The sequence below is a fragment of the Rattus norvegicus genome, chromosome X (assembly GCF_021556685.1).
Source record: "Rattus norvegicus strain SHRSP/BbbUtx chromosome X, alternate assembly SHRSP_T2T, whole genome shotgun sequence".
In the NCBI taxonomy this organism is placed as follows: domain Eukaryota; kingdom Metazoa; phylum Chordata; class Mammalia; order Rodentia; family Muridae; genus Rattus; species Rattus norvegicus.
Genome location: NC_141554.1, coordinates 112,795,531 through 112,820,881, shown reverse-complemented (window position 1 = coordinate 112,820,881; position 25,351 = coordinate 112,795,531). Strand labels below are relative to the sequence as shown.

Here is a 25,351-nt window from a genome sequence, read left to right as displayed (position 1 = left end):
TTCAATAGTTTAGGCACCTTTTCTCCTGCCAAATAACCAGTTAAGAAAGAACCCACTGCCAAGCCAGGTGGAGCACTGCCCCCTGTAATCCAGGACTCAGGAAGCTGGAGCACGATTGCCACAAAAATCCCGAGACACTGTTGTGTTCTAGGTCACTCTGGACTACAAGACCCTGATTCAAAAACCCAAAGGGGCTGGCCAGGTGGCTCAGCTTCGATGTGTGATGACCCAGTTTGATCCCCAGGACTCACATGGTAGAAGAATTCGAGAGAGCATGATTCAAAACAAAACAGAGTATAAATGGGAGCTGGGTACAGGATACACACACACACACACACACACACACACACACACACACACACACACACACACTCCCAGCACTCAAGAGGCAGATTTATAACTAGCCTGTTCCTGGCCAGCCAGTGCTATAGTGAGACCTTGCCTCAAAAATATGACAGATCCCACCAAAATAGGTGTTGGGGTGGATATAGGCACTCGCTGAGGAGCCTGACTTGAGTTGGATTCCAGAGACCTACATGGTAGGACAATTTTCGAGTTGTTCTCTGAGCTCCACATATACATGACATTTCACACACCCACGTGCACATAGATGGAAAAATGTAATTTTAAAATAAATTTAAAAAAACAACCATATAGTTGGGCACAAATAGTACATGACTTTAATCCCAGCATTCATGAGGAAGAGGCAGGAAGAACTCTTGAGAGGCGAGCCAGCTGAGAACATATCTCAAAAATCAACGAACAAATGTCCAAGTCACTGGCACTCACCCCTGCTCTCGCTTACAGCATTTCCCTCATTGTCCTAGGCACGGGCATGGCTCCAGGCATGTTTCAAAGTTGACGAGTGATGCTTTCTCCTGATGACCTCAAAGCTTCACCCTAAGTATTAGATTACAGAGTCCTATGTCTTATGTCAAAACCCCAAACTAAAGCAATTCTTAACATTTTAATTTGTGTTGTATGAGGTGTCATGCTATTGCAAAATCCTGCCCAGGACATAGGGATCCTTTTGTCCTGGACAGGCACAGTGCATATGCTAACAGCCTATTAGTTATTACACCAGACATATCTTACTTCACTTCATGGACCCAAGGTGACCAATAGTCCCAATGGAACAATAGTAATCTGGACAATTTTACTAGTGGAGCTATAATTGCTCTTACTAGTACCTAGTTTATAAATATCATAGGTATGCCTGTGGAGGGAAAAACCTAGTTTATATATAGTTACATATTACCTATGGTTTCAGATATTCAGTATAGTCTTGGGTAGTATTTGTGGAAAAGTAACCACTGTATACTAAAATGATGAACCTTGACCCACTGATCCAACACTTCAGGAAGTAGCACAATTACCTCCCTGCGCTCTTTCCAGGAAAAAACAAGATGTCATCCTTCTTGATTCACTTTTGTCAAAAAGTCTAAATAACACAGCTATCCCCATATTCAACAAAAGCACAATGAAATAAAAGGTAGATCTAGAGGTAGGGTGTGGTAGGTAGTGCATACCTTTAAACCCAGAGGCAGAGTCAGGAGAATCTCTCTGAGTTCTAGGCCAGCCTGATCTACAGAGTTCCTTGATAGCTAGGGCTGGTGCACAGAGAAAACCTGTGTCAAAAATCAAAAAACCCAAAACAAAAAAGCAAAACAAGAAAACCAACACTCTCTGGAAATATAAAAGTAGATCCTAGTTTAAACAAGGGAGTACTGTCCAAGGTCTATAATCAAGGAGTCTGAAAGGAAACTGTACATCTTATCCAGGCATGGACGAAGAACCTGACTTATGGTCTTGGAATGCATTATAATTTATGCTTAAATTCTGCATTCTTACAATCCCCAAAGTTTTATTTAGAAATTAAGCACTGGTGAAAGAAGAAAATTATCACATTAGACAAAATCAGCTTAAAAGAAATAGGAATTTAGATTTCCAGGAATAAGTGGCAGAAACCCAGAAGGCATTAATTATGCTTCATATAATTCAAGTATACTATACAGAATTAATTAGTTCTAATTCTCACTAAACCTCGGATACTTTAGTCTTGCTTTCTCTTAAGGTGGCTAAAATGGTTGGGAAAGAAAGAAAAAACACCTAAGACAAATGTCAGTGGGGAAATCAGCAGATAAGACAGCACACCCAAAATTGTACACATGACAGACATTTTATTAAGTTTCTTCTACATGAGACAATAAGATCAAATTGTTAAGCCAAACAGATCGAAGGAAGATAAAAATTAAATACTTAAATTAATCAAAAGGCACTACGACACACACACCACCTAAAACCCACTAACTCAGAGAGAGCGGGCTAAGGAAGATTGTGCTATAGCAAGTTACCTAATGTCAACGTTAGCAGTTACATAGCAAGAAGCAAGTCTGTCTTACAGAAGATTTTGTCACAAACAATGATCACTGAGTTCAAGATATTTGTCCAGGAAAGGGTCGAGATAGCTGAAGGTGAAGCCAACAGGAAAGGAATAGGCATAGAGGATCCAAGCTACAGAGAATTAAACAGATGATAATAGATCAGGCTTCTTCCTCCCAAAAATTAATTACTGCATTGAGCTACCCGCCCCTGCCGTACAGGGTGCTCAGCAGTGAACTCTGTTTAAGGATGCACAGGGAACTTGCTGCAGTGTAGCATAGACCTCTGAAAATGTATCACACGAGGGCTGGCTTTGTCGCTAGTTATTCTGAATGAAGGAAACTCCAAAGCCTTCACATGCAACGGAGTATGAGCTCCACAATTCCATCCTAAGGACCTTGGGGAATACTCTCTCTTTTAACAGTCTATGCAGCTTTCAACAGTGGAACTCAATTTAAAGCTGCAAGGATCACAAAATAAACAAGAAAGCCAGGCTGCAACAATGCACGTAGGGTGTCTTAGCAGTTAATAGCAGTCTGTCTTTCTCCAATTAGGATAAATCCTAATGTAGCTAATGTGGGCTGTAAAAAGCTACACTGAAGCAAGCCGGCTCTTCTGCCCAACTCACCAAATACAAGAAAAACAAGGGGTGGGGGTGGTTTCATTTTGAAAACGCTTCAGAATTTATGATATTATAGAGGAACATGGCTGAACAGGTAGGAGACAGATTCTCCATTGTGGGTTCTCCTGATGGCTTCTGCAAGGATCATAGAGATGTCGATCACCTAGAGAGGCAAAAAAATGCACGAGGTTAGAGTATGCAAGAACAGAGTCCATGGGCCTCTCTGCAGCCTATATGAGCAGCCTGGAAAGCAAACCTAACTAAGGATCTAGCACTCACCTCCTCTCCTTTACCATATCACTTAGGAAGGAGTTAAATGCTTAATATCACAGGACAAACCCTGACTCAAGGTCATTAAAAGAGTGATTCTATGCAGGCCAAGTTTATACTCTTAGCAGCTGACGAAGATGAAGATGGTTCAGCAGTTAAGAGCACTCACTGGCTGCTTGTCTACATGACTAGAGTTCAGTTCCCAATACATGTGAGGTGGCTCACAACCACCTTTAACTCTAGCTCCAGGGAATCTGATGCCCTTTTGGCTCTCTGCAGGAACCTCCCACACGTTGCACGAGTGCACGCACACACACCCACAATCAGTCGCTGGTGGTGACCCACACCTTTAATCCCAGCACTCAGGAGTTAGAGGCAGGCAGTTCTCAGAGTTTGAGGCCAGTCTGGTTTATGGAGCAAGTTTTAGGACAGCCAGGCTACACAGAAAACCCCTGTCTCTAAAAGCAAACAGATACTCACAAAAAAGAACATGCCTAGAATCTTAGCCCTGGGGTAAGAGATTGCAGTGAGTCTCAGGCTACCCTAGTCAAAAGCTGCCTTGTTTCAAAAGACCAAAGCAAAAGCAACAACAAAAATAACAAAGAGCCTAGGGAGGGGTAGCTCAACATTAAGACTGCTTACTGCTCTTCCTGAGGACCTGAATTCAGTTCCCTGCATTCCTGTGGAAGCTCCCTCACTACTACTACATTTAGCTCCAGTTTCACACAAGCACATACATACAAATACTTTTTAAATGGTAATTAAAAAGCTTTCAAAATATACAAAGTTGGATGTGGTTAGGCATACTCTTGATTCCAGCATTCAGGAAGCAGAGGCAGGTAGATTTTGAGTTTAAGGCCAGCCTGCTCTACACACCAAATTCTAGGTCAGTCGAGGCTACATAAAAGGACATTATATCAAGTAAGCAAGCAAAAATCCAAAGAGAGAAGCCAGGCCTTTAGCTACTTTAGAGGCTAAATAAAGTACAATGACTCCAAGTTCAAGGCCTGTCTGTATTATAGAATGAGTTCAAGGCCAATCTGGGTAACTTTTGAGACTATATCTTACCTACAGAAAGAAGACTTTGGGTTCCATTCCCAGAACAAAACAAAGGAAAACCCAAAGAAGTTAAGCTTCAGTATTGACATATCATCATCGAAACACTTAATGGAAATGTGCTTTTGCAGCAATGTCATCTCACCTGGATTTTGGAGCAGTGTTTCATCTTGTCCTCCTGAGGTATGGTATTGGTAACTACTACTGCTTCAAAGCATGCATTGTTGATGCGAGAAATGGCTGGGCCAGAAAAGATCCCATGCGTCAAAATGGCATAAACTCTGGTAGCTCCAGCTGAGAGAAGTCTGGAGGAAAAAAGATCTGATTAATCTGACATTTAAATACAGAATCTGAATTAGGAAGAAGGAAGAGTATTAATTTGTCATAGCAATATCACAGACAAGTTTGTTTCACAAACAAGGCTAAGATCAAGTATCTCACAGGACCTTCTAGTATATGTGTAAATAGTGTATCAAGCATTTTCTTCTAATAAGGTCACTAATCCTATCATGAGGGTTGTGCTCTCAAGATCTCACTATTTAAGTCTAAATACCTACCCCTCCAGGGTGAACCCACAAAATCACACCTGGGGCTAGAAGTCAACATGAATTTTGGGGGACACAGTTCTGGACTCATTAAAGAATAAAGCCTACACTAAGCCTTATTGTGCTAGAACCTATAAAAAAATTCCCAGGGGTAATCTGTGTCTTCTTTCTGGATGGCAAAAAGAGAAATGCTCTTCAATACGATCTGGAAAACTATATGATAAAAACATGTATGGTACCACAAGACTGAAAGCTTAACCCTGAAAGTAAGATTAATCAGAATACTTTGTGCTTGCTGCTCAGCCTGCTGACCTAAATTTGATCCCTGGGACCCACAGGGTAGAAGAAGAGAGCCAGTTTCAAAGTTGTCCTCTGACTTCCGCATGCTTGCCATGGCATATGCACATATTGAAAGACCCCAGCTTAGCAGCAGTAACGCCATTTTGCAAGGCTGTACTTAAGATGACTGGTTCAGAGAAAGGTTAAAACACTGAGTACAAAACAGCTGCCAAGCAGGATGTGTTTGGTTGAAGGCCTGGCAACAGGACGACTGCGGTTGAGCACCTGACAATGAAAAAAGCCCCGGGAGAGGTCCCACACCCTGGTGGGGGGCCGAGTCAGCCGTTATGTTCCAAGAAGGTAGCTAAGAAACTTGCCCCTGGGCTGAACCCTTGGGGGGCCGAGTCAGTCGTTATGTTTCAGAAAGGTAGCTAGGAAACTTGCCCCCGGGCTAAACCCTTGCCATATTAGAATCCACCAATTATATCCCTGTAACCATGCATCTGCTTCTGTATGCTTGCTTCTGCTCCCCAAAATCCTATAAAAGCCCATCCTTGGTTCCGTGGGGTGCGCCAGTCCCCCGAGTGACTGAAGCGCCCGCAGGTGCCTGTGCCTGTGTATCCCGACAATAAACCAAATCCTCTTGCTGATTGCATCCTGTGGTGTCTCGGTCTGGTCTTTGGAGTTGGAGGGTCTCCATCCCGAGGGAAAGTTCTCCCTGAGAGCTTTTCAATATGACACATACAAAATAAATAAATATATGTAAGGGATATCTAGGGATTCCTAACTCATCAAAACAAAAAGTGAGCAGTGTAAATATAATTAATGTCATTGAATTAGATGGTTAAAAGGGCAAACTTTACCTGCTTTACCTGAACTTACGATTTTGACTTTCTAATGACAGGAACATACTATGTATTCAGTAGAAAGCAGGTGTAGAATTTTGATCTTTCTCTGGTCTAGCATTCAATATGCAATCAAAATACTGTCTCAGCACAGCTTCCAGGCAGCCATGTGATTGTGAGGGGAGACAGCCCAGTCCATGGGAGATTGTGTTACTAAGTAAGGGCTTTTGAAAGGTAAAGCGCATGTGGCGGACTTAACTTTTGCTAACTTATTAAGGATACCCTGTATGTAAAAGCAGTGTCTGTTTATAAAAATTAAGAATCTGAAATGAGAAACACTTATTAACACTTTATATGCACTTAAAGCTAGCATGATCAAAATATCCCAAAGCTATTTCCCCCTTCAGCTGTGTTTCAAAAGGAATCAGTAAAGCATTAGTTTAGCTATTTCTAAATACTGCCCCCTACCCTGTACTCACTTGTCAGCAGCATGACAAATTGTACCACAAGTGTCAGCCATGTCATCCACAAGTATAGCCACACGATCCTTCACATCTCCTACTAGTACCATGCGGTCCACTTCATTGGCCTTCTTCCGTTCTTTGTGAATCAAAGCAAAATCCACATTCAATCGGTCTGCAATGGAGGTCACTCTGTAAAATAGGAGATGTTCAAAGTTAAGTTAAGGACAAAATCCAAAAGAGGCAAAAGTGGCTTCCAAGGCTGGGAGGAGTGTCTTTAGTGGTAGACAGCTGGCCTGGCATGCAGGAGGCCCTGGGTTCCATCACTTGTGCCCACTTGTACAAAATAATGGAATGTTTTTCCTAGGGGAGAATACTTCTTGAAACTAAAACAGATCCCAGAGCTAGAAGAAAGCAACTATCATTGACATCCCAAAAAACAAACATTACAAACTGGATTTTGTGGATTAATACTTCTCTAATGCCAACAGTAGTATAGGAATATAATACTTAAACTTTAACCATTCATTGTGTGGATGGGGTAGACATACCCTTCACCACTCCTGAGAAGCAGTATATACTAAGGTATATTAGTTTGCTAATTAAAAAGCAGAAGAGAAATCTTATTAGTTAGTGCAGGGAGTGCAGATTTCCATCATGGGAGACTTGTGAGTCTAGAAGTAGCAACATGTGAACCTGAAGGCAGGAGGAGTGGATTAAACCCTACCCTCTCCCATAATGGTGGTAAAACCCACCACAGATGGTACCTGGTCACCAACCTTGAGATTCCTTCTAGAAGGAAAATTAAGCCAATTAACCAGACAAACAAGGGCATGTTATTATGTTGCCAAAATTATCATCAATTGAAGAACACTTGTTTTCCAAAGGCAGGTTAAAAGACAAATCTGACGACAAAAGTACAAGATAATCCACTTATGCAGAAAGTCATTCAGTGGTTTTTGCTTTTCTCTCTCTCTTCCCTTTCTACCCCTTCTCTCCCCATTACCCTCCCTGCTCTCCCCCATGTGCTCATGGCCACTCTCCTCTCCTCTGCCTTTCTGTCTTTACTACTCCTCAACTCCCCTCCCATGCACTAAATAAACTCTATTCTATACTAAACTAAGAAAAAGAAAGCCATTCAGTGTAAATGACAATAGGCTACCTATGCGACACGTGTGCCCAGGCACCACTGTAATTCCTTGTCATAAAAAAAAGATTCATGCTTTACATGCTTTATGTTTTGTGGTATTAAGTGTAGCATTGATCAAACTTTAGCATTATGTCGTATTTCCCTTGTAACCATAGTTTTTGTTGAACAGGTCAAGAACTTGTGACCATATAAAGTTCGGACCACAACCCTAGGCAAGATTTCTACCTGGTTCTAAACTAACCATACCTTGTGTTCTCTATTACTACTGGTTAGGCACCTAACATCAGAGGTAACCAGTTTACTTGGAATGATGACAAAACAAATGCATCTTATCAGTTAAAGTGTTCCAAATTATTCATGCTCACTGGCCAAGACTCGAACACAGCAGAAAAGGGTTGGAAAAATACCCCGACCCCCTTGAGTGGAATGCTGTTGTACAAAAAAATAATCCCACTAGGGACCTTACCTACTCCCTAACTCTGCCAAGATACAAGTGAGTATCGCTCACTTGGGAAATACTCCATCACTATGAAGTAATTAGAATGTGAAAGAATGACAAAGAATAGTAAGTCATTTGCAGAAAATGGCATTCTTACACCAAGCTTTAAAAAAAGAGCAAAGCTGTTTGATTATTTCAAGTTAACTAATTTTTAAGTCCTGAGAAAGACATGAAGATAATGCTTCAGAAGTTAAACCAAATTGTGACAACTGTTGTTGACACAGATGGCAACTGCGGATTAAACACCATTAAACATGCATCTGGCTGGATGAACCAAGTTCTCAGTTTATTAATTCTACTGAAGTTACTGAAATTAAAGAGATGGTTGAGAAAGATTTGAACTGTTTGAATTCTTCATGATCTCTTATTACTTTGGAAAGGTTTACGCTGGTTTTATCTAGTTTATCTGAGTTTTGTAGCCCTTCACTCTATTTCCACAAGAACATGTGTTGTATTTCTATGTATTATTAACACACAATCCACTAAGAAAATCAAATCTGCACTATTTGAGCTATTGTAACCGCTAAACCCTGGCAATAAGTTTGGTTTAAAAGTTTAAGGTAGAGGGGCTGGGGATTTAGCTCAGTGGTAGAGCGCTTACCTAGGAAGCGCAAGGCCCTGGGTTCGGTCCCCAGCTCCGAAAAAAAAAAAAAAGGACCAAAAAAGTTTAAGGTACAAGCTTTAAATTCAAATACCATACACTTTATTTCCCTCTTTGTTTAATATTTTAATCCAGGCATCAAATGGTCTAACCAACAGCTTTGTAAAAGGATTTTAAACTTTAAATTTTTTATTAATCATTCCATTCCTTTATATCAAATGATATCCCCCTTCCCAGTTACCCCTACACAACTGCCCCCCTCCATCCCATCCACCCACTTCCGCCCCACTGCTCTCCAGCATCTACCTACGCTAGGAAGAACACGGGGTGGGCTGACCGGTCCACCCAGAGCTTCCAGGGACTGGACCACCAACCAAGGAATGTAAAGCTCCCTTATCTATTAATATTGGGTTTAAGAATAAATGCCTTTCATTGCAAATCTCGATAAAATCCAGCAGTGTTGTTTTGCTAATGTGGTAGTCAAGCATAACGCAAGGACTGTTGGTTTAAGAAAGGCTTTTTTTCTCTCTCTTTAACAGCTTCTCTGTCCTCAAAACCACTCTGTAGACCAGGCTGGCTTTGAAATCAGACATCCACTGCCTCTGCCTCCCAGGTGTTGAGATAAAAGCCTGTACTGCCAATGCCTGACACAGTCCATTATTTTAAGAACAACAGTAATCATTACCATACCTCTTGGCTCCGCCAGCGTCAGGTGAGACAATAGTACAGTTTCTCCACTCAGATATGTTCTCCCGAATCCACTTCAGGACAGCTGGCTCTGCGTATAAATTGTCCACTGGGATATCAAAGAAGCCCTGCAGAAAGAAAGTGGGTTAAGTTTTGTCTTATTTTTCTTTTCTTCCACTTATGAATGTCTAAAAATCAGATCCAGAGAGATGGCTCATCTGACAAAGGTCTCTGCTGTTAAGTCTGATGTCTTGAGGAGTTTGCTCCCTGGGACTCACACAGAAGAAGTGACTACTCAAAGTTATCTTCCCGACCTCCATTCACACGCTTTAGCATATGTGCACCCAATCAACAATCAATTAGTCAGGATAATAAAAGGGGGGGCTAGTGAGATGGTTTAACAGGTAAAGGAGCCTAAGTTTGATGTTGAGGACCCACTTGGTTAGAGAGCTCTTACAAGTTATTCTCTTACCGCCACAAGCATGCATATATCCATGTATACAACACACAATATACAAATGTTGAAACAATAATTTATAACTTACTACAATATTCAAAGTAATAGGAAGGCACACCCAAAGTGGTACCTATAAAAAGAGCCTCCTTCCTGGCAAATTCAGCAATATTAGCCATTAGCCAACTCATACCTGACCATAGGAACAGACATGGGCCCCTGTAAAGTTAAATTCAGCTAAGTACTATGAACTGCCAAACCAATAATGATCAGACTCCCAGTTTATATACGGTTTATACCACTTAGTGTTTGTGCTGGTCCAACTGATAAAGCAGCTAGAGTATGGCATATAAACTCAGTGGCAACTATTTATATTCAATGATTCTAGAGAATAACTAGAAATCATGAGACATGTGTCTTAATTCTAGTCTACATAAACAAGTTGTATTTCTCAATGAAGTTGTTGCTTTTTTATAAGACAAGTATATCCCTCTAGCCTATAAACATTATTGTATTGCCACAAGATCCAAATGGCATTTACTGGGAGTTTATATATACCCCCCCCGCCCCCCCGCCCCCCGGAGCTGGGGACCGAACCCAGGGCCTTGCGCTTGCTAGGCAAGCGCTCTACCACTGAGCTAAATCTCCAACCCCTGGGAGTTTATATTTTTAAAGTAGGTTTTACTCTCTAGGTCTTCCAGATGATAAGTATACACTACCATACGTATCAGAAAGTTTCTTTATATAATGTAAAATAAATGTGGCAGTTGATTTCCTGTGCTCTGGGCTTGTATGAAAAATCCCTAATGTCTGTAGCTCTAAATTTAAGACTTCTAGGGGGAAAATCCTGATAATAGCTACCATTATTAACAGCTACATCAACCAAGTGTATCACAGAGTTAATATTTTATAACCATAATATTGAACATACATTATGCTCAGAATCAATCTACCATGGTTAAAGTTAACGTGCTAGTATGTTTAAGAAGAAGCATCCACTAGAAATGTAAATAAGAAATACTCAAGTTAATAATAATAAAAGAAAAGAAGCATCCAGACTCGTTCTAATCTTAAAGCCTATGCTCTTCCCATACTCGCAAACCCTAAACTTCTTGCTTCATCTTTCAGCCTCCAGTTGCAGCGCCCTTCTAACTCTCGGTGTTTAGCTGTAACTTATACCTGAATCTGAGATGCATGTAGATCCATGGTGATAATATGATCCGCACCTGCTACAGATAGCATATTTGCAACAAGCTTAGCTGAGATTGGAGCCCGGCTCTGAATAGAAGGAAAGGAAAAAAAAAATCAAAAACCAAGATGAAAACAATTCATTTGCTTGAGAAACATTATCACTTACCTATATGCCACATATGGCATGTAAATCAGTGGTAACTATTTATATTTAATGATTATACAGAATAATTCTAATAATAATAACTAACATTATTCTACAGAATAATAATTTATACAAACTAGTTGTATTTCTCAGTTAAGTTGCTTCTCTTTTTATAGGACAAGTATACCCCTCTCCCCTATGCACATCATTGTATTGCCAGAAGATCCAAATGGTATTATTTGCTGGGACTTTAGACTTTAAAAACAGATTTTACTCTATAGCTTTTGTGTATTTCATGTATCTGATTTATTTACAGGAGGAGGTATATACATAAAGCTTTTAAGCTCTTTCTAATTAATTTTTACAAATGACACATACCTAGGGGGAATGCTATAGATTTTTCTGTTTATCATGACAAAGTATAGAGCAAAAGCATAGACTCTGTAGTAGTCTCATACTGCCAAAGGTATGTCAAGCTGACCTTCAGATGATTCATATTTAATAATTTTATTGTAATATAGGTTTTTAAACTATGATGTTTTAGGTGGTATAAGTACTGAGTATGTATGCATTAAAATATTTCAATAAAACAATTTTTAGAAATAGTGTGATTGAGCTTAATTGACCATAGTAAACACTTGAATACATTGAAAAATGTTTAAGAAAACAGCCAGGGACTGGCGTGGTGGTGGCACATGCCTTTGATCCCTGGAAACAACAGATCTCTTATGAGGCCAGCCTGATCTACAGAGTTCCAGGACAGCCAGAGCTACATAGGGAGACCCTGTCTTGAACAACAACAACAACAAAACAAAATAGTAGAATAAGACATGAAGTGGTGTCCCATACCTTTAGTCCCAACACTGGAGGCAGAGACAAGAATTCAAGGCCATCCTGATCTACCCAGTGAAAAACAAAACAAAATAACAACAAAAAAGACTATAAAGTCAGCAGTAGAGGGATGAGGTCACCAACCCATCTTCAAAAACTCTGACTAATCTGTCTGGAAGAACTGCAGGGATAAAAATGAAGATAATGAGAGAAAGGAGGTCCAGTGACCTGCCCAACTTGGTTGAGATCCATCCCATGGGTAGGTACCAAACCCTGACACTATTACCAAAGCTATGTTGTACTTGCAGAGAGGAGCCTAGCATGGCTGTCCTGAGAGGCTCTACCAGCAGCTGACTTGAGACAAATGCAGGTGCCCGCAGCCAAGCATTGGATAGAGGTTGGGACCCCTATGGATTTAGGGGAGGGACTGAAGGGGGTGTCAACCCCATAGGAAGAACAACAGTGTCAACTAACATGGACCTCCGGGAGCTCCCAAACACTGAGCCACCAACCAGGCATCATACACAGGTGGACCAAGGCCCTAGGGACATATATAGCAGAGAACAGTTGCCTTGTCTGGCCTTAGTGGGAGAGGATCCCCCAGGGTGGGAGGGATACCCAGGAAGGGGACATGGTCTCAGGTAAAGGGGAGGGGAGATGGGGGAAGAATTCTACAAGGGGGAACTAGGAGGAGAGGCAACCTTTAGGATGTAAATAAATAAGATAATGTATAAAAAGTAAGGCCATGCACTCCAATGTCAGTCATTTAACAACATTTGCTTACAAATGGATTTCTGTGGGATTTGAATTAAACTATCATACTTTTAGCTATGAAAACAATTCTTGTCATCTAACTGAAAGTTAAAATACTTAAGTAAAATATATAATATATACATACGTACTGCTTTTAAAATCAATTATATGACATTGATGTAAAGATAGGGAATACTTAAGGAAATATTTTGGAAGGCAGCAATATTCACCACTGTAACACCAATGGTGCATCTAACAAACATGTATATGTAACTGATAGCTAGGGACTTTGTGACTTTGGAGGATGTTCCTCTTTCCCCTACATTAGAAAGATTCTGAGCTGAAGGTATAACTCAGTGGTAGAGCACTAGCCTACCATTAAGGACTAGGTCTGATCAACACCAATAAAAAAATTCATTCCTACCTTATCCTTCTTATCCTGCCGGGCATAAGGGAAGCATGGGATGACCGCAGTAACCCGGCTGGCAGAAGCGATCTTGCAAGCATTGATCATGATCAAAAGCTCCATTAGATTGTCATTTATCTCACCGCAGCCACTCTGAACAATGTAGACATCCTCTCCACGAACACTCTCCCCAATTTCCACACTAAAATAGAAAAAAGGAGAATGAATATAAAGAACAGATTCTTCTAAGCACCATGGTCATAGGATCAGCATTAATATATGCTATGGGTGGGTTACAGCTACATGTGGGTATTGATTACTTCAGACTTTGGGAGAACACCTAAAGGAACCTGCATAGCAGAAGGAGCTTACCATCCAGTTCATTACAGCTCACTATATATATATTCTGAGTTTATAAGTGTGGCACAGATTGAAAAAGACTGGCTGACTTTACACATACTAAAGTATTTATAAAGATGTAATTGTATTGTAATTTTTTATGGTGGCCATCAGATATAATACCAAATCCGCTATTAATAGTGACTATTATAGTCCACACATAAGGAAGAAAATCCTCAGAAATGAATCACCACTGTTCTGTAAAGATGCTGCATATAGAGAAGACAGTACCCCTCTTATCAGAGTGTATGTTTGCTAAAGTATTCAATATTCACGTCAAACTAAGTACTCTACTAGGAATATGTAATGGTGAATGAAACAGATGTGGGCCCTGCCCTCTTTGTGCTAATTACTCTCAATTAAGCAGAAAGTCTTGCTAACTACTATGGTCTGGAGGGATGAGGTTGGTCAGTCTTAAGAACAGGAATTGGCTGGATGTGGTGGTCCAGTACTTGGGAGACAGAGAGACGCAGGCAGATCTCGTTATGAGTTTGACACTAGCCTGGTCCACAGAATTCTAGGACAGCTATAGATACATAGAGAAACTATCTCAAAAAGCCAAAACAAAACTACAAAGTTGGGCCAGTGTTGGTGGTATACATCTGCAATTCCAGGACTAAAGAAACTGAGGAAGGGTGATGGTGAGCTCAAAGACAAGGTAGCTACATAAAATTTTCTGAAAAAAAAAAGTCAAAGACTTTGGTGTAAAATGAAGAAAAACCAACAAAATAGAAGGCTAGTTTATACATGAGTGAGAAAAATCAATAGCATTGACAGAGAACCCTCTAAGATAACCAATGAATGCAGCTTTGTAGGTAGGGAGGTGGGAGGGTCTGGGAGGACTTGGGTGAGGAGAAAATATGATCAAAATATATTGTATGAAAAAAAGTAGGCAACAAAACTAACACCCAGCTAACCTGAGAATTCTACCAACATTTATACAGAATTAATGCTAATTTTGCAGTCTTTTCCAGAAATGGCTAAGAAGGAAACAGGTTCCAACTCAGTTGTATTGAGGCCAGTATTACTTACATACTAAAACCTGCCAAAGGCAGTATTAAAAGAAAACCATTGAAAGAAAAAGAGCAGGAGGAAAGTAGATGTAATCACCTCAAAGCATACAGAAAAGATCAATAGGGGTGCTTTATATATCTTGACTTTTGTTTGTTTGTTTTCTTCCTTTCTTTTTCCTTCTTGAGACAGGGTTTATTTGTTTCACAGAGCCCTGGCTGTCCTAGACTTGTTTTGTAGACCAGGCAGGTCTCAAACTCAGAGATCTGCCTGCCTCTGCCTCTGTGATTAAGTGGGGAGGGCGGCAATGGGGGGAGGGTTGGGAGGGGAACACCCATAAGGAAGGGGAGGGGGGAGGGGGATGTTTGCCCGGAAACCGGGAAAGGGAATAACACTCGAAATGTATATAAGAAATACTCAAGTTAATAAAAAAAAAAAAAAAAACAATGACACCATGAAATTCTTAGTTAAATAAATGGAACTTGAAAATATCAAAAAAAAAAAAAAAAGTGTGTGCCACCACTGCCCAGCCTCTCTTGACTTTTATCAGTGTAAAAATACTTATTGTTGCATTTACCATAGCTTTACAAGAAAACTATAGTTTGCAGAAAAAATAAACTATAATCAGAAAGTTATAAAACACAGTAAGACATATATTTTTCTCATTTTTTCCAACTGCTCATACGTCACAACTCAAAATTCATTTTTGTGACACAGGGAATAAAACTCATCATTTTCTACCTGCTGGGCAAGTGATCTACCACTAGCTATACTGTCTACTCTCAAAACTCAATTTTTTTATTTTTATTTTCTTTTTGGGGAGATAATAAAGGACTCATGTAATTCATGATGGCCTGCAATTTACTATAGAGCTGAGGATGAGCTCAAACATCTGATTCTCCCAACGCTACCTCCTAAGGCACCACCATGCCTGGCTCCAAATTCAATTTTCATGGCACACACTTATAATTAAGACAGAGTATGCTGAGGGCGGTTTAGGATAGACAGGGAGCTCCAGGGCAGTCTGGACCAACTAAACAAATAAATAGTAAAGAAAAGAATATAATTGTGTGCCATTATACCTGTGTATACTCAAGTAAACCATTACTGCATCTCTCAATTAAAGCTGAGGTAACAGAAGTATAAAAAATGAAAGACACTTCTGTGGTCAGTCAAAAGAATCTACTTTAATTCTGTATTTTCTGAGAAGTTGTAATGCTATGAGGGAACCTAGGAAACTTCCAATTTCTAGAGTTAGCATAAGAAATTGTCCATCTCTGAACCAGGTTTGGTGGTACACGCTTAGACTTCTATCCCTTAGGACATTGATGAAAGCCAAGGTTACATACCTTTTCTCAAAAAAAAAAAAGGGAAAATAGTTTAAAATATTTTCCTCCTAGCTTGTCATGCACCATTCTGTGTTTTTTTTTAATATTCTTTGGATATATCCTTTCACTTCCTGGCCTCTATGCTTCTTGCCGGTATCGGGAATATCCTTTTCTATAAGGACTTACCCATTTTTAGGTCTCCAATTACAATTCCTTCTCTGATAGTTCTTATTAAACTGTATTCAGAGAACCATTAAGAATAAAGATTCCAGCTAAGGTTGTAGCTCAGTTGGGAGTGTTTGCCTGGGAAGTCTTGGATTAGATCCTATCTAGGTGTGGGTACAGCCTTTAATTCCAGGTTGAGATAGGAAAATCAGGTTTTATAAGGAATTTGAAGACATCCTGAATTCTGTTTCAGATCAAAACCTAGTGTGTATGTATGCATGCATGAATGCCTGCGTGTATGCCAGTCTCAGTGGATAAGAGTACTTGTTCCCAGCTCCCACATACTGGCTCACAACCACCCCTTATTTCAGTTTAGGGATTCAATGTCTTCCTCTGGCCACCATAGGCACTGATGGGCATAGCATGTGTTGCATAGGCAGACATGCAGACAAACCCCTCATATGTAGAAAATAAAAGTGAAGAAAAACCATAAAACTAATATACTCAACTAGATCTTAATTTCATTCTAGTTCAAACATATTTAAAAATATACATATTTGCTGTATACCAGTAAATCTAATACTCAAGATGCTGCAGCAGGAGGATTTAGTTAGAGGCTAATCTAGGCTACAAATTAAAGACTATCTTAAATCGAAAGCAACAATAAAAATGTCCAACAAAGCCATGGTAAGATGGTTTAGCAGATCTGCTGCAGAGTCTCACATCTTGAGTTCAATCCCTAAACTGACCTGGTACAAGAAAATAGCCAAATGCATTATGTCCCCTCCTCAATAAATAAAGAAAACATAATAAAAGTTTGTAGGTGTCAGCAATAAAGAACTGTTAGTATCCAGCTGAGAAAGGTGCTTGCCATAAGCACTTCAATTCCATTCCTGGAACCCAACTTCCAAAAGCTGTCTTCTGACCTCCACACTTTTATTGTGCTACATGACATTCACACTGCCAAATATTTAGAGTAAATTTTTAATTTAATGATAGAACTGAACACTGACTAGCTCTTCAACTAGTATTAATTTTTATGTGTATAGGGTGTGCATGTAGTCAGGTCAGAAGACAGTCTTTTTGCTGTTCAACTGCTATGTACATGAGGCAAGCTAGCTATAAGCTTCCAGAGGTTCTTTGGTCTCTTACTTTTCCAGAGGAGCACTTGTGGGTGCACTCAGCTTTAAGTGGACTCTGGGGATTCAAATTCAAGCTATGTATATTTGGAGAGTTCTACCACAAAAAGTTAAATAGGGGTTAGGGGGATGGCTCAGTCATTCTTAAGAAGGACCGAAATCAAACACCTGTAGCTCCAGTTCCAGAAACATTCATACTCCCCCTCAGTTATTCTTACCACTCTGGCTATACCCTTCAAAACATTTGATCAGCATGCAACTCTTATTAATAATTGCATTTAAAAAATTCTTTAAAGTTCACATACGTCAGAGGTCCAAGGAAACCTTTCTACGAGAAGTACTTGCATGTTTTTCAAATAAGACCTAGAAAGTCATCGTTATTGTGCACTTGAAATATGGCTAAAGTAGCATTTAAGGGTCTGAGGCAAAAGGACCCCTGGACAACCAGCCTGGGCTACACAGCATGTTTGAGGCCAGCTTAGACTACATGAGACCTTGTCTGAATAAAAAAAAAAATTCCAACAAAACAGGACTCATATTACTAAGGAATTGAATTCATATGTGCTTTAAATGGAAAATACATACTATATCTTAAGGACAATGATACAAGGGAAAGCATTTCCATAATTTCTATAATGAAAACTTCTGAAATTATAGGTACGAATGAGGGTAAATAAAATATATTAAGACTAAAAGACCTTAGTGTTCTAGTCCACCACACCTATATTCCCAGCCTGAGGGAGCCTGAGGCAAGAGGATCACAATCTGGAGTTAATCTGTACTAAGCAGGAAAATAAAAAGCATTAACCAGGAATGATGACACACACTCTTGAGGCCTAAGTGTGACACCAGACTGGGCTACACATAGTGGAAGAAGGTTGTGGTGGTGGTGATGGTGGTGACAATGATGATGTTGATGATGTTGATGATGATGATGATGATGATGATGATGATGATGATTGTTGATGGCCAGGACAGGTTTAATAAATACCTCAAAGAATATTTTCTAAGTTACCCAATGTACTATGCCCCAAAGCAGCAATGATGTTTTAAAAATTAAATAAAATTATTTTCTTTTACTTATTCACTTTACATCCTGTTCACTGCCCCCCATCAACTCCTCCCACAATCCTTCCCCCCACCTTCTTTTCTGGGTGCTAGGTATTCCCCCCCTCCAGCACTTCAAGGCTCTTCGAGGTTAGGGGAAACAGGGATTTTTAAAAATGAATTCCTTGGGTCTTTTGGTATTCCTTTTCAGAGACAGTGTCTCACTGAGAATTCCTGGCTGGCCTGGAACTCCCTATATGGACCAGGTTGACTTTGCATCGAGATCAGATCAGCCTGCTTTATCTGGCTGAGACTAAAAGTGTGTTTTTTACTCTCACTTTCCTTGAAAGATTTCCTGATAAAAAAAAAAGGGCTTCTGTTTTGTGGCTCATGCAGTCTAGACCAAGTATTTCCAACAATTGAGCAACTTCAAACAAATGGCTAAATCTGTCTGCACTCCTCTTACACATCTCACCTCTTTGACCCAGATCTCTGTTCTCCTGGGGAGAGTAGAAGTTGGGTGCACTGATTTCCAATAAGGTCAGGTTTGTCTTCTACATGGTGCCAGAGGTCTAGCTACAGAGGTAGTTTCAGTAAAGGGCAGAGTAGCATGTGCTTCACAGATTCACTTCCTAGTGTTAGGTTGTTTGATTAGGAGTTAGAGAACAAATACAGAATTTCACAACTAACCCTAGAAAGCCTTACAGGCTTAAATTCCTCAAAGCATTTAGACCAAAGTGGCTTCTCACCTTATACAAAACTTCAAATGAGCTAGTAAAAAACCCCTAAAACATTATTATATTTTGCTCTCTATTCTTTATCACTGTGTAAAGGACCCATCCATAAAAACTTTAGGAGTTTGTAGTGTCTCTAAACAGCTGTTATTCATTACGTATAATATGCCTCTATCTTTCAAAGTACTAGAAGAAAAGATAACTCTAAACTTTAGCTTTTTTTGCGAAGTTCTTGGCAAAATTACTATAGTCCTCAGTTTTGTAAGATTTACCGATTTAATATATAATATATATATATAAATTTGTAAGTATATATATGTAAGATATACCGATATAATACCGATTTTAACAAAGCAGTTGCTTTTGTAACTACAGAATATATATATATATATGTATGTTGTATGTATGTATGTATGTATGTATGTATGTATGTATGTATGTATATGACCTCACTATGTAGCCTGGAACTACTTCTGTAGATTACGCTGGCTTCTGACTCAGATCCTGCCTGTCTCTGCCTGGAGAGAGTACTAAGATTCCAGGTATGTGCCATCATGCCTGCATCAAATCTTTGGAGATCTGTGAGTTGGGAGGTCAGCCTTATCTACAGAGTGAATTGCAGGACAGCCAGGGCTAGAGAAAAATCTTGTCTCCAAAAAACACGAACTATTCTGAGGTCAGGCAGGATGGTGCAGGCTTAATTATACGGAGGAAGAAGAAACAGGTTTCTAAGTTCCAAGGACAGACTGGTCCACATAGCAAGTTTTAAAGCACCCAGGTATACTCACCACCCCCAGCAAAACACTTTAGCAACTCACCCAACTGTTACGATTTTTAAAAACTTTGCTTAATTACCAAAATTTCAGCCGTTTGTCAAAGCCAAACTTAGAGCTAAAACTTATATTTAGGGTTTGAGAGCCTGTTTATCAGTTAAGATCACAGGCTGCCCTAGTAGAGGACTGGGGTAGCACACAACCATCTGTGATTCCAGTCCCAGGCTAACACCCTCTTTTGACCTCAACAGCTAACATTCGTGCACAATATGCAGGCAAAATACCCATACTCGAAATAATTTTAAGAAACCGTAAAAAGCCTTATTATCCAAGTTGGGCTTAATCAAGATAAATCAGTAGAAAACTACATTGTTCTCTTCTCCCATGACCACCACCACAAATGTAATCCCAGTTTTTGGTGTGCTGCATTTTGCAGAGGGCAGAGGATTAACACAAGGACAAAACAGTCCTCACATTTTTTTTTCCAGAAAACAGAAGACTTAATAACCAGAGCGGTTAAAAAAAACAAACAAACAAACAAACAAAAAAAAACCTCTAAATGAGAAAAAAAATTTTTTTAACCCCCCCCCCCCCGAGAAAAAAATTCTTATCCCTTAGCTAAGTTTTTCTTAAGGTCTGGGGCTGTTCTGCTTTCTTTATTGAGGCCCAGGAGTAATAACAGTATACCAGAGATAAAAACAGCAGCTTGCACACCTCTTTTGACTAAGGTATTGCCTGGTTACAGATGCTATCAGTGTTTGCCCTACCATTTGCATCACAATTAACAGCATACTAATCCAGGAAGAAGCCACCATTACAGACCAACTTTAACTAGCTAATACACACACATTTACAAACCATTTTAAAGGAAAAACATGAAACATTTAGAAATACCAGAAAAAATAAACCTTAGGTAATTTAATTGATCGTTGGCTTAAAAAAATTTGACCTCTAACAGGGGATGACTGTAAAATTGTAGGCTGTGAAGGTAGTGGTGGCTCATGTCTGCAACCCCAATACTAAGCAGGCAGAGAGAGAAGAGGATAAATGAGTCCTTTCGGAGATTACCCCTCAAAAAAGAACACTCAAACTAATAGAAGAAAAAGTGGGGAAGAATCTCAAACACATGGGCACTGGAGAAAATTTCCTGAACAAAACACCAAATGGCTTATGCCCTAAGATCAAGAATTGACAAATGGGATCTCATAAAACTGCAAAGCTTCTGTAAGGCAAAGGACACTGTGGTTAGGACAAAACAGCAACCAACAGATTGGGAAAAGATCTTTACCAATCCAACAACTGATAGAGGGCTTATATCCAAAATATACAAAGAACTCAAGGAGTTAGACCGCAGGGAGACAAATAACCCTATTAAAAAATGGGGTTCAGAGCTAAACAAAGAATTCACAGCTGAGGAATCCCAAATGGCTGAGAAACACCTAAAGAAATGTTCAACATCTTTAGTCATAAGGGAAATGCAAATCAAAACAACCCTGAGATTCCACCTCACATCAGTCAGAATGGCTAAGATCAAAAACTCAGGTGACAGCAGGTGCTGAAGAGGATGTGGAGAAAGAGGAACACTCTTCCATTGTTGGTGGGATTGCAGACTGGTACAACCATTCTGGAAATCAGTCTGGAGGTTCCTCAGAAAATTGGACATTGCACTACCTGAGGACCCAGCTATACCTCTCTTGGGCGTATACCCAAAAGATGCCCCAACATATAAAAAAGACACATGCTCCACTATGTTCATGGCAGTCTTATTTATAATATCCTGAAGCTGGAAAGAACCCTTCAACAGAGGAATGGATACAGAAAATGTGGTACATCTACACAATGGAATACTACTCAGATATCAAAAACAATGACTTCATGAAATTCATAGGCAAATGGATGGAACTGGAAAATATCATCCTGAGTGAGGTAACCCAATCACAGAAAAACACACATGGTATGCACTCATTGATAAGTGGATATTAGCCCAAATGCTTGAATTACCCTAGATGCACAGAACACATGAAACTCAAGATGGATGACCAAAATGTGAATGCTTCACTCCTTTAAAAGAGGAACAAGAATACCCTTGGCAGGGAATAGGGAGGCAAAGTTTAGAACAGAGGCAGAAGGAACACCCATTCAGAGCCTGCCCCACATGTGGCCCATACATATACAGCCACCAAAGTAGACAAGGTGGATAAAGCAAAGAAGTGCAGGCTGACAGGAGCCGGATGTAGATCTCTCCTGAGAGACACAGCCAGAATACAGCAAATACAGAGGCGAATGCCAGCAGCAAACCACTGAACTGAGAATGGGACCCCCATTGAAGGAATCAGAGAAAGGACTGGAAGAGCTTGAAGGGGCTCGAGACCCCACATGAACAACAATGTCAACCAACCAGGGCTTTCAGGGACTAAGCCACTACCCAAAGACTATACATGGACTGACCCTGGACTCTGACCTCATAGGTAGCAATGAATATCCTAGTAAGAGCACCAGTGGAAGGGGAAGCCCTTGGTCCTGCCAAGACTGAACCCCCAGTGAACGTGATTGTTGGGGGAGGGTGTTAATGGGGGGAGGATGGGGAGGGGAACACCCATATAGAAGGGGAGGGGGAGGGGTTAGGGGGATGTTGGCCTGGAAACCGGGAAAGGGAATAACAATTGAAATGTAAATAATAAATACCCAATAAAAATGAAAATGAAAAAAAAGGAAGGGGGCTGGAGAGATGGCTCAGCGGTTAAGAGCACTGGCTGCTCTTCCAGAGGTCCTGAGTTCAATTCCCAGCAACCACATGGTGGCTCACAACCATCTGTAATGGGATCCGATGCCCTCTTCTGGTTTGCATGAAGACAGCAACAGTGTACTTATATATAATAAGTGAATAAATCTTTTTAAAAAAAGAAAAAAGAAAAGAAAAAAAAGGAAGAAAAGAAAAATCTAAAAACAAAATTAAAATAAGCCACGGAAAATGATTATGGCCAGTGCTCTGATTTCATCTACTAAAGGAAAACAATAAAATACAGTGCATGAGATCCAGAAAATTCTGAATACAGCTGGAGGGGGTACTGGAAGAAGGATGTAACCAACCCTCTCACGTGGTCCAATAGTGCATGTGGACAAAGATTGAGGCTAGGAAGAGAGTTCTGTTACTAAGTTTACAGAGACCATCTCACTATGTAGTCCGGACTAGTCTAGAATTAGCTATGCAGTTCAAACTTGTGGCTATCTATCCTCCTGCTTCTGCCTAGTGGTCTGTGACATCATACCAGTGCTGGGCAACGAGTTTTAAGGCAAAGCATCAAAAAGAGGACATTCAAATTTCACTTCGCTGTTTGAGCTAGTTCTTTCCTTGCGTGTATTTTATCTTCCGTTATTAACATTCACGTATAAGCCGTCCCCTAAATCCTCACGCACTTAACACTGAGAAGAAGCTACAATGGAGGAGGGGCGGAGCGCGTGTATTATCTGTGCTAATAGCGGCATTGGAAAAAGGTCAAAAATTCCAATTCTACAACTAAGGTTTCCCTTTTCTTTTCGGGATGACTTAAGCTGATATGCTGCTGAAGATAAAGGATGATGAGCTAAAAAAGCAACCACTTTACCCCATCAACTGGATTTAACTTAAGGCTGGTTCAATTCCTCGACAGACAGGATAGGAACAGCCGACAGCGTGTCAGTCTAAGGGACCTGGTTACACATTTTCGCGCCTTCAGAACACAATGTTACCCTTAGGGTCAAACCAGAACGCTGCCATTTCCAACCACAAAGCTTCTCAATTCTAGAAAAAAGAACGTGATAGGTTCCCTGATGAACACCAGTCGACGCGCCGAAAGCGAACCGAATCCAATCTACTGTCTCCACAGTGAAGCGACAAGCCACGTGTCCCCACGCCGAAAGCTAAGCGCCCATACCCCTCCAGACATCCCAGGAGGCCATTTCCCCTCGACATTAGGTCCTCCATCCCCAATCTTCAAACATAGCGGCCTCACGTCCCCCCTCCATCTTGGCTCCACCTAACCGAGCGTGGGGAGGATGAAGGCGACCCTCCTAGGAGGTAAAATAACGGATCAGCCCGCTGGGCAAGCTGCCCCTTTCTACCCTCCCCCTGCGCCGGGAAATCCCAGGGTCGCTCCATCCCTCAAGGTGCCACTGCTTGGGGAGGTCAGGTACACTCAAGGTGCCAATTGCGTCCTTACCAGGTCTCCTGGTTGCTGAATTTCTTAGTCACCACCTTGCCTAGCTCCAGGCCCAGGCGGTCAGCAATTTTCTGGGATAAGTCCTGGTGGGAGCTCCCGCTGAAGATTTTGATATTCGGCATCTTGGACAACTACCCAAACGTGCTCAGTGCTTGCCGCTGCCGCTGCCGCCTCCGCCGCTGCCACTGGAAGGGAAGTCAGTAGGGAACCTGAACACCAACAGAACCGCGTTGCTACTCCGCCATCTTACATTCCCGCCCAGCGCGCGGCATTAAATTACCCAGGGGGCGGGATTACAAAGGAAGTTCTCCACCCAGCCTTTCCGGATTGGCTGGACCCGGGTGGGGGCGGAGTCTTCCAGCATTGTGCAAAGGCATGAGAGGGGTTAAATTAAAGCACTTTCACATCACAAAGACAGCCACAACGCAGGCGCAGCCCATCCTGAGGGCTTGTTTACTGACTCTAATTACCAAGTGTACGTCTTACCTGGAGGGCAAGCCCCAGGGGAAAGTGACTGAAGGTGAGTCACCCTGGAACAAAGCAAGAGAAAGTTACATTTCGTTCTTATCACTGGAATCTAGTTTGTTGAATTAGGGAAAGTGTGTGGCTTTCCCCCAAATATCTGGGTGATAATTCTGATGACCTAATGCCTGGAAGAAGTAAAAATAAAGTATTATCCATGAAGAGCACTGAAAGAATCAGCATAGTGTTTAAGTCTTCCACAATCACAACGTAATATTACTAACGTAGCCTTTTACACATGCTAACTGGACCAGTGCAAACCTGTATTTTTAGACTCCGTTTTCTTTAACAGTATTCTAGACGGCCATGAATTAGATGTCAAGGAAAAGTCACACAAGTTTAGAATAAAAATATCGGGACCAAGCTACTGGTGGTGGCATATACCTTTAGTCCTAGCACTGTGAGGGGGCAGGCAATCAGATCTATGTCAGTTCTAAGCCAGTCTGAAGTTCAAAGGGAGTGAACTGAAGTGCCAGAGATATATAGTGAGATCTTGTCAAAACAGCAACAATCCACAAAATCAAAATAATGACTATCAGGTATGGTGGTCCATGCCTATAATCTTAACACTGTGGAGACTGAGCCAGGGGGATCAGGAGTCCCAAGCTAGTCTCATACACATAATGAGAGATCCAGGGCAGTCAAGGAGACACAAAGAAACCCCAGTTTCTAGAATTAAAGGCATACGGCACCACCACCCAGCTAGAAATGAGGCTTTGAGAATTTGAGAGGCACATTGGAATTACCAGCACTTGTGAATTGGGATTATCTCTGTGAGTTCAAAGCCAGTCTTGTCTAGTGAGTTCCAGGACAGCTAGAGCTACATAGAGAGTCCCCTGCGCTCTCTCTCTCTCTCT

The 25,351-nt window shown here is 40.8% G+C and overlaps 1 protein-coding gene across 1 annotated transcript; it reads right to left on the bottom strand.

Annotated features, from left to right (window-relative positions):
• Positions 1-2,160: 2,160 nt before the first annotated feature.
• Prps1 (phosphoribosyl pyrophosphate synthetase 1) lies at positions 2,161-24,208 on the bottom strand. The gene is made up of 7 exons (NM_017243.2): positions 23,973-24,208; positions 13,196-13,379; positions 11,031-11,129; positions 9,401-9,525; positions 6,479-6,652; positions 4,476-4,635; positions 2,161-3,167 (listed from the first exon to the last, which is right to left on the bottom strand). Exons 1-7 carry the CDS (start codon positions 24,092-24,094, stop codon positions 3,075-3,077), a joined length of 957 nt encoding a protein of 318 aa, NP_058939.1. The 5' UTR covers positions 24,095-24,208; the 3' UTR covers positions 2,161-3,074.
• Positions 24,209-25,351: the final 1,143 nt, after the last annotated feature.